This window comes from Dryobates pubescens, chromosome 40 (genome assembly GCF_014839835.1).
Source record: "Dryobates pubescens isolate bDryPub1 chromosome 40, bDryPub1.pri, whole genome shotgun sequence".
Classification (NCBI taxonomy): Eukaryota; Metazoa; Chordata; class Aves; order Piciformes; family Picidae; genus Dryobates; species Dryobates pubescens.
The window spans coordinates 2,059,148-2,068,549 of NC_071651.1; the positions used below are offsets into that span (position 1 = coordinate 2,059,148).

Sequence of the window (9,402 nt, forward strand, 5' to 3'; positions counted from 1 at the left end):
GCTTGCAGCACAGCCCAGCCGCTGCTCTGGGGCTTCTGCCCTCAATGGCTGAGCTCTGGAACCATCTCCCAGCTTGAGTCACACAAGGGCTGGGGCTGGAGAAGACCTCTGAGGTCATCCAGCCCAACTCTTACCAGGGCTGGGGCTCACCCATGGCCCTCAGCACCACAGCTGCAGGGCTTGGGAACCCCTCCAGGCCTGGGCACTCCACCACCGCCCTGGGCAGCCTGGGCCAGGCTTGCAGAACCCTTCCAGGGCAGAAGTTTCTCCTCAGGGCCAAGCTGAGCCTGCCCTGGGGCAGCCTGAGGCCATCTCCTCTGCTCCTGGCCCTTGGCACAAGAGCCCAACCCCCCCTGGCTCCAGGCTCCTCTCAGGCACTTGCAGGGAGCCAGGAGGTCTCCCCTCAGCCTCCTCTCCTCCAGCCTCAACCCCCCCAGCTCCCTCCCCAGCCCCCTCCCCAGCTCCCTTGCCCTTCCCTAGCCCTGCTGCAGCCCTCCTGGCCCTGAGGAGCCCAAGGCTGCCCCCAGGCTGCCAGCTGTGCCCCCCCAGTGCCCAGCCCAGGGGCTCCATCCCTGCCCTGCTGCTGCTGCCCACAGCACTGCTGCTGCAGCCCAGGCTGCTGGTGGCCTCCTTGCCCCCCTGGGCCCCCCCTGGCTCCTCTCCAGCTGCTGACACCAACCCTCCCCCAGCTCCATTTCCCTTGGGGCAGCTCCCAACCCCTCTGCCCCCAGCCTGCAGCCTTCCTGGGGTGGTTGTGAGCCAAGGGCAGGCCCCAGCCTTATTTTTGAGGGATTTTTGCTGCTGCATACCACCACCGAAAAAAACCGAGAGGAAAAGGATGACCTGGGAGGAGGAAATGAGGAACCAGAAAGCTTCCTGCATCAGGACTTCTGTTCTCCAGAGCTCGGATTAAACTTTACTGTGAACAAAACCACCAAGAAAAGCTTTGAGCCTTCCCCCTCTCTGGACAGGACACTGCACCTGCATGGGGGGGGTTGATAATTTGCAGCTTCAATGACAAAACTTTATTTACTTCTATTTTTACTATCATCTACCTTGATGTTTAGTTGCCCTTTGTTTTCCCTTATTTACCTTTGCTTTATATTTAGCTTATTTTTGCCCTTTTTTAGCTCATTTGCCTTTATTTTGCCTTTATTTGTATTTAGCTTATTTTTGCCTTCTTCTTTACCTACTTTTCCTCTGCCTTTAATTTTGCCTTTATTTGTATTTAGCTTATTTTTGCCTTTTTCTTTACCTACCCTTATTTTCCTTTACCTTTTTCCCTATTTACCTTTTATTTACCTTTATTTGTATTTAATCTTTTCCTTTTCATTTACCTTTTATTTACCTTCAGTTTATTTACCTTTTGTATTGCCTTATTTACCTTTGTTTACATTTACCTCTAGTTGTGCTTTTTACTTTACCTTTACCTTACCTTTATTTACCTTTTTATTTACCTCTTTACCTAATTTTCCTTTATTTTTCCATATTTACCCTTATTTTTCCGTATTTTCCTTTATTTTTCCGTATTTTCCTTTATTTTTCCATATTTTCCTTTATTTTTCCATATTTTCCTTTATTTTTCCATATTTTCCTTTATTTTTCCATATTTACCTTTATTTACCTTTATATTTACATTTTCTTACCTTTATCAACCTTTTTAGTTACATTTACCTTTATTTTTCCTTACCCTTATTTTCCTTTAATTTTCCTATATTTATTTGCACTTCCCTTTATTTTTATTTACCTTTTTAGTTACCTTTACCTTTTTATCCTTATTTCCCCATACTACTGTTTTCCCTTATTGCTTTCCCTTATCACAGTATCACCAAGGTTGGAAGAGACCTCGAGGACCATCGAGTCCAACCTGTCACCACAGACCTCCTGACTAGACCATGGCACCAAGTGCCACGTCCAATCCCTTCTTGAACACCTCCAGGGATGGTGACTCCACCACCTCCCTGGGCAGCACATCCCAAAGGCCAGCAACTCGCTCGGTGAAGAGCTTTCTCCTCACCTCTTCTCCCCTGGCACAGCCTGAGACTGTGTCCTCTTGTTCTGGTGCTGGTTGCCTGGGAGAAGAGACCAACCCCTTCCTGGCCACAACCACCTTTCAGGTAGTTGTAGAGGGCAATGAGGTCTCCCCTGAGCCTCCTCTTCTCCAGGCTAAGCAACCCCAGCTCCCTCAGCCTCTCCTCACAGGGCTGTGCTCAAGGCCTCTCCCCAGCCTTGTTGTCCTTCTCTGGACACACTCAAGTGTCTCAATGTCCTTCTTAAACTGAGGGGCCCAGAGCTGGACACAGGACTCAAGGTGTGGCCTAACCAATGCAGAGCACAGGGGCACAATGACCTCCCTGCTCCTGCTGGCCACACTGCTCCTGATGCAGGCCAGGATACCCTTGGCCTTCTTAGTCACCTGGGCACACTGCTGGCTCATGTTTAGGTGGCTGTCAATCAGCACCCCCAGGTCCCTTACATTTATTTACCCTTATATTTTCTCATTTTCCTTTATTTACCTTTGTATTTACCTTTATTTGCTTTTATTTACCCTTATCTTTACCTTTTTAGTTGCCTTTACCTTTATTTGCTTTTATTTACCCTTATCTTTACCTTTTTAGTTGCCTTTACCTTTATTTGCTTTTATTTACCCTTAATTTATCTTTACCTTTTTAGTTGCCTTTACCTTTGCTTTTATTTACCCTTAGTTTATCTTTTTTAGTTACCTTTACATTTACCTTTTTAGTTGCCTTTACCTTTGCTTTTATTTACCCTTAGTTTATCTTTTTTAGTTACCTTTACATTTACCTTTTTAGTTACTTTTACCTTTGCTTTTATTTACCCTTAGTTTATCTTCTTTAGTTACCATTTCATTTACCTTTTTAGTTACTTTTACCTTTGCTTTTATTTACCCTTAGTTTATCTTTTTTAGTTACCTTTACATTTACCTTTTTAGTTACCTTTACCTTTGCTTTTATTTAATCTTTTTTAGTTACCTTTACCTTTTAGCCACCGTTTCACTTTTTTAATTTACATTTTTTATTGACCTTTATTTATTTCCCTTTAATTCCCCTTTATCTCCACTCACCTCTCCCTACTGCCCCGTTTCTATTGCTCCGTTTATTATTCATTTATTATCCTTCCTCCGCCTTTTATCTCCGAGCTCCTTCATTTATCTCCCTTTTATCTTTATTATTTCTCCCCTTTTTTATCTTTCATTACCCTTCTTTACCTTCCCTTCATCCTTCATTCGCCTTTACCCATCCTTTCCTCCCGGCCGCCCAGCGCTGCCTCCGCAGGCTCCGCACCCCGAGCGCCGCAGCGGCGCCGAACCCCGACGCGAAACCACGAAGACCGAGTTTAAAACACCGACGTTCGGGGCCAGGTTTCCTTCCTCTGTAATTAAATTAATTCATTCCGTGATTAAACAAATGGAAAACAAATCTTTTTTTTTTGGAGCTGGTTTTTAACCTCCCCAAGCCCTCCCCTCCCCCCCCCCCCCCCCCCCCCCCCCCGCCTCGGAGCTCTCAGCTCCGCGCTGGCTCCGCCGCCCCGCGGCCATTTTCCGCACGGCTCAAGCCTCCCCCCCCCCGCCCCAGCGGCTCCGTCCCCGCTGCTGCTTTCTCGCCAGGCTCCGCTTGCCGCCCAGCCCCGCGGGAGGAAACGATGCTCGGCTCGGTTCGGTGCCCGTTTGTTCGGGGCCGGCTCAGCCCGGGGCCAAAGGGCGGCCGCGACCTGGCGAGCCACAAGATGGCGGCGGGCGGCTGAGGGCGGGCGGAGCCTTTCCCGCCCTCGGGGCGCAGGCTGCGGGGGGGAGAAGGGGCGGGACTGAGGGCACTGAGGTGGAAGGGCTGGGGGGGGGGGGGGGGGGGGGCGGGCTGAGAGCACTGAGGGGGGGCTGGGGGCACTGGGGGGGGGGAGGGGGCTTAGAGCAGTGGGGGGGGGTGACGGCACTGCGGGGGGGGGCGGCTGAGCGCACTGAGGTGGAGGGGCTGGGGGGGGGCTGGGAGGGGACTGGGGGCACTGGGGGGACTGAGAACAGTGAGGGGGGGCTGGGGGCACAGGGGGGGGGGCTTAGAGCGGGGGGGGGGGGGGGTGACGGCACTGCGGGGGGGGGGCGGCTGAGCGCACTGAGGTGGAGGGGCTGGGGGGGGGCTGGGGGCACTGGGGGGACTGAGAACAGTGAGAAGGGGGGGCTGGGGGGCAATGAGGGGGGCTGAGAGCAGTGAGGGGGGGCTGGGGGCACTGGGGAGGCTGGGAGCAGTGAGGGGGGGGGCTGGGGGCAATGAGGGGGGCTGAGAGCAGTGAGGGGGGGCTGGGGGCACTGGGGAGGCTGGGAGCAGTGAGGGGGGGGGCTGGGGGGCAATGAGGGGGGCTGAGAGCAGTGAGGGGGGCTGGGGGCACTGGGGAGGCTGGGAGCAGTGAGGAGGGGGGCTGGGGGCAATGAGGGGGGCTGAGAGCAGTGAGGGGGGCTGGGGGCACTGGGGAGGCTGGGAGCAGTGAGGAGGGGGGCTGGGGGCGAGGAGGGGGGCTGAGAGCAGTGAGGAAGGGGGGAGTGAGGACACTGCGGGGGGGGGGGGGGGGGGGGAAGGGGGTCCTGGCACACCTCTGGAGGTTGAACCAAGCCCCAGGGCGAGGGGCTGAGCCTGGGCTGCAGCAATGCCAAGCAGGGTTCCCTGCTGGGGCTGCTGGAGGGTGCAGAGCAGCCCTGTGGCCAGGGAGGAGCTGGGCACCAGCTGGAACCCAGGAGATGCCCTGAGGAGGCTGCAGCCAGGTGGGGGTCAGGCTCCTGGGTCAAGGGCAAGAGATGACCTCAGGCTGCCCCGGGGCAGGCTCAGGTTGGCCATGAGGAACAATTTCTGCCCTGCAGAGTGGTCAGGGCCTGGCCCAGGCTGCCCAGGGCGGTGGTGGACACCACAGAGCGACCTGGCTGCTGCCCAGGGGCCAGCAACCTGCCCTGGGGGCAGCCAGGGGAGTGTGGCCAGCAGGGCAAGGGAGGCTCTGCTGCCCCTCTGCTCTGCCCCAGGGAGGCCACAGCTGGAGGAGGCCTGGGGCCAGCCCTGGGCTCCCCAGCTGCAGAGGGCCAGGGAAGGGCTGGAGAGAGGCCAGAGGAGGCTGGGAAGCTGCTGAGGGGCCTGGAGCAGCTCTGGGAGGAGCAGAGGCTGAGAGCCCTGGGGCTGAGAGCCTGCAGCAGAGCAGCCCCAGAGGGGCTCTGAGCAATGCTCAGCAAGAGCTGAAGGAGCTGGGGGGGGGGCAGGAGGCTGGGGCTGGCATCTGCTGAGTGGTGCCCAGGGCCAGGCCAAGGGACAAGGGGCAGAGAGTGGAGGGCAGGAGGAGAAAGCAGCTTGGGGTGAGGCTGCTGGAGGCCTGGAGCAGGCTGCCCAGAGAGGCTGCGGAGAGCTTCCAACCCCCCCTGGGCACTGTGCCCCTGGGCAAGCTGCTGGGGCTGCCCTGCTGGGGCAGGGGGGGCTCCAGAGGTCCCTTCCAGCTTCCAGGGAGTTTGTGACCTTTTATTGTTTAATAAAAAAACCCAAGAATGTCCTCCCCCACCCCTGCTCCTGCACCCCCCCTGCCACCCCCGGGCTCAGGACACCCCGGGGGAGGGTCAGGACAGGGACACCCCAGGGGGCACTGCAGCAGCAGCTCAGGCTGCTCCCACAGCCCCTCCCTGGTCCCTCAGGGTGGGATTGGGGGGGACCACAGGTGGCAGGACCTGGGGGTCCCAGCTGCAGCCCCTTGAGGTGACAGGGAGGGGACACTGAGCACAGGCTCCAGGTGTCCCCACGGTGGTCCCTCAGGGTGCCAGAGGGGTGACACCACCTTGCAGACCCACGTGTGCCCACCAGGGCATCTCGGGGTGCCAGAGGCTGACACCAGTCACAGGGCCTGGGTGTCCCCACCACAGCCCCTCAAGGTGACAGACAGTGACACCCATGCCCTCTGTGCCCCTACCACTGCCCCTCATGGTGCCAGAGGGTGACACCCAGGCCTTGTGTCCCCACCACAGCCCATGAGGGTGGCAGCAGGGCCAGAGAGCGCTCGTGGCTCGGCATCCTCACCGGGCAGAGCGGCAGTGCCAGGCGCCCCTCAGGGCTCAGGGTCCTCGCTGGGCATGGCAGCAGTGCCAGGCGCCCCTCAGGGCTCAGGTGGGCACAGCACAGTGCCAGGCGCCCCTCAGGGCTCAGGGTCCTCGCTGGGCACGGCAGCAGTGCCAGGCGCCCCTCAGGGCTCAGGGTCCTCGCTGGGCATGGCAGCAGTGCCAGGCGCCCCTCAGGGCTCAGGTGGGCACTGCACAGTGCCAGGCGCCCCTCAGGGCTCAGGGTCCTCGCTGGGCATGGCAGCAGTGCCAGGCGCCCCTCAGGGCTCAGGTGGGCACTGCACAGTGCCAGGCGTCCCTCAGGGCTCAGGGTCCTCGCTGGGCACGGCAGCACTGCCAAGCGCCCCTCAGGGCTCAGGGTCCTCGCTGGGCACGGCAGCACTGCCAGGCACCCCTCAGGGTCCTCGCTGGGCACGGCAGCAGTGCCAGGCGCCCCTCAGGGCTCAGGTGGGCACTGCACAGTGCCAGGCGTCCCTCAGGGCTCAGGGTCCTCGCTGGGCACGGCGGCAGTGCCAGGCGCCCCTCAGGGCTCAGGGTCCTCGCTGGGCACGGCGGCAGTGCCAGGCACCCCTTAGGGCTCAGGGTCCTCACTGGGCACGGCGGCAGTGCCAGGCACCCCTCAGGGCTCAGGGTCCTCGCTGGGCACGGCAGCAGTGCCAGGCACCCCTCAGGGCTCAGGGTCCTCGCTGGGCACGGCAGCACTGCCAGGCGCCCCTCAGGGCTCAGGTGGGCACTGCACAGTGCCAGGCACCCCTCAGGGCTCAGGGTCCTCGCTGGGCACAGCAGCACTGCCAGGCGCCCCTCAGGGCTCAGGGTCCTCGCTGGGCACGGCGGCAGTGCCAGGCGCCCGCAGGTCGGCGTCGTGGCGGCCCAGGGCGAAGAGGCGGCCGGCAGCCAGCAGCGCCAGCAGCGCCAGGGCGGCGCAGAGGCCGAAGATGCTGCGGGTGCCGGCCTGGCGCTCGCTGTCGTGCAGCAGCAGCAGCCCCAGGCAGCCCAGCAGGCCCAGGGGCAGCCGGAACCAGTTGGTGACCCCCGGGAGCTCCCTCTCCGGCACCACCTTGCGGCGCAGGAAGCCCATGGCGGGGAAGTAGAGGCCGCAGGCCAGCTCGATGAGGAGGAAGGCCAGGAAGGACTCGGCGGGGCGCTCCTGCCCGGGGCCGGTGGAGAAGGTGAGCATGAAGAGGGAGAAGAAGAGCAGCAGGACGGCCAGGGCCAGCAGGTGCACGGGCTGCAGGTGGTAGCGCTTGGAGAGCGCCAGGCGGTAGAGGGAGGAGCCCAGGGCGCTGGCCGCCATCAGGCTGGAGAAGACCACGCCCAGGGGGGCGCCGTGGGGGTCCAGGACGGGGGTCCAGAGGAAGATGAAGATGTAGATGATGCTCTCAAAGAGAGCCTGCACGGAGCCCAGCAGCAGGACGCGGCGGTCGGCCAGCAGGCAGCGCAGGCCCTCGGCGCAGCTCTTGGAGAAGGCTCTCCGCTGGCCGTGGTTCTCCTCCCAGCTCCTCACGGCCAGCACCCCGGAGAGCACCAGCAGGGGGATGGAGACCATGAAGGGAGCCACGGGGCCCAAGGCCAGGCCCTCGGCGAAGAGCTCGGCCACCCCCCCGGCCCCCACGGCGATGAGGTTGTTCCAGAAGGCCACCCGGGAGAAGGTGACCGAGATCCACTCGGGGGGGAAGTCGAAGCGCTCCAGGTGCTCGTGGAGGTACCAGGCCTCGAAGGCAGAGAAGAGCAAAGCCGTGGACAGCCCCCCCAGCACCCTCCCTGCCGCCAGCACCAGGTAGTCCCGGGAGAGCTTCAGCAGGCAGCAGAGGGAGTAGGTGAGGGAGAAGAGGACGCAGGACTTCTTCCTGCCCAGGACGTCCACCAGGGAGGAGGAGACCAGCCCGAAGAGGAGGCTGGAGGCCAAGCCGCAGACGTAGAGGATGGCGATCTGCCCCTCCAGGAAGCGGTAGTGCTGGTACAGCTTGTAGAGGAAGGGTCCCTGCAGCCAGTCGGCCGCCAGCGCCGGCAGGTAGACGCCGTAGTAGCGGCGCTGGAAGCGGCGGAAGGCAGGGTTGGAGTGCGGGGCAGCGGCGGAGCCGCCGCCGCCCCCAGCGCCGCCGCCCGGCCGGGAGCGGCAGGCGGCCAGCTCCAGCCCCAGGCAGGCGGCCAGCAGCAGCGCGCAGGCGGAGTACGAGGCGAGCAGCATGGCGCAGACGTCGGCATCGCAGGGGCTTGGGGAGGGGGCGAGAAGGGGGTTAGGGGGCTAGGAGGGGGAGGCTGGGCTCCGGCCGCGTGCGAACGGCAGCTCCCCCGCGGCACCCTCCTGCCGCAGGACCCCACACCAGGGCTGCCCCCCAGCCTCACCTCGGGGCGTCCAGATCAGCCTCCCAGCGCCCATACAGCCTGCCCGGTAACGCCCAGCCCCCACACACCCCCTACAGCCCCCACACACCCCCCCCAGACCCCATACACCCTCCAGAGTAACCCCCAGCCCCCATACACCCCCCATAGACCCTATACACCCTCCAGAGTAACCCCCAGCCCCCATACACACCCCATAGACCCCATACACCCTCCAGAGTAACCCCCAGCCCCCATACACCCCCCCCTACAGCCCCCAGGGTGACCCCCCCCAGCCTTTACACACCCCCTGCAGGCCCTACCTACACCTCCACAGTAACCCCCAGCCCTGCATGGCGCACACCCCCCCCACTCTCCAGCACCACAGCACCCCCACAGCCCCCCTGCCCATAGGCCCCCGACACCCCCCAGCAGACCCTCCATAGGCCACAGACACCCCCCCGGCCCCATACGCTCCTATAGGCCAAAGACCCCCTCCGTACACCCCCCATAGACACCCCCCCCCCCCCCGGCCCCATAGGCCACAGACCCCCTCCCGAACACCACTCATTCCCCCCCCCCGCCAGGCCCTATCCGGCCCCCATGAGCCCCCCCCCCCGGTGCCCACCTGCCCCTCAGCCGGGACACCGGCAGCTCACCGCCGCCGCCTCCGCGCAGCCACTTCCGGTTCCGCCGCGGGCGCCGCCATCTTGGCTCTCCCGTCACGTGACGCGGCCCCGCCGCTCCCGACCGGAGGCGCCACTGGTGGGGGGGGGGGGGGGGGGAGGGGGGAGGGGAGGAGGCCGTTAGGGGCTCGCAGGGCCCCGCAAGGGGCGGCCGCGGCGCTGTTCGTTCCCGCGCAACGCCGCTGGGTGGCGCCCGAGCGCGCTCGGAGCAGCTCGGCAGCGCTCGGCAGCATTCGGCTCCGGCCGCTGCAGGGCAGGAGAGGGCACGGCACGGAATGGCATGGAACGGCACGGCATGGA

The 9,402-nt window shown here is 62.1% G+C and overlaps 1 protein-coding gene across 1 annotated transcript; it reads right to left on the reverse strand.

The window, feature by feature from the left end:
* Window positions 1-6,896: 6,896 nt before the first annotated feature.
* On the reverse strand, window positions 6,897-9,084 carry MFSD5 (major facilitator superfamily domain containing 5). The gene is made up of 2 exons (XM_054177350.1): window positions 9,045-9,084; window positions 6,897-8,307 (listed from the first exon to the last, which is right to left on the reverse strand). The coding sequence occupies exon 2, from the start codon at window positions 8,280-8,282 to the stop codon at window positions 6,897-6,899; it is 1,386 nt and encodes a 461-aa protein (XP_054033325.1). The 5' UTR covers window positions 8,283-8,307; window positions 9,045-9,084.
* Window positions 9,085-9,402: the final 318 nt, after the last annotated feature.

Excerpts from the sequence above, each read along its gene's own strand:
- MFSD5 (XM_054177350.1), bottom strand. The coding sequence starts at position 8,282 with ATGCTGCTCGCCTCGTACTCCGCCTGCGCGCTGCTGCTGGCCGCCTGC.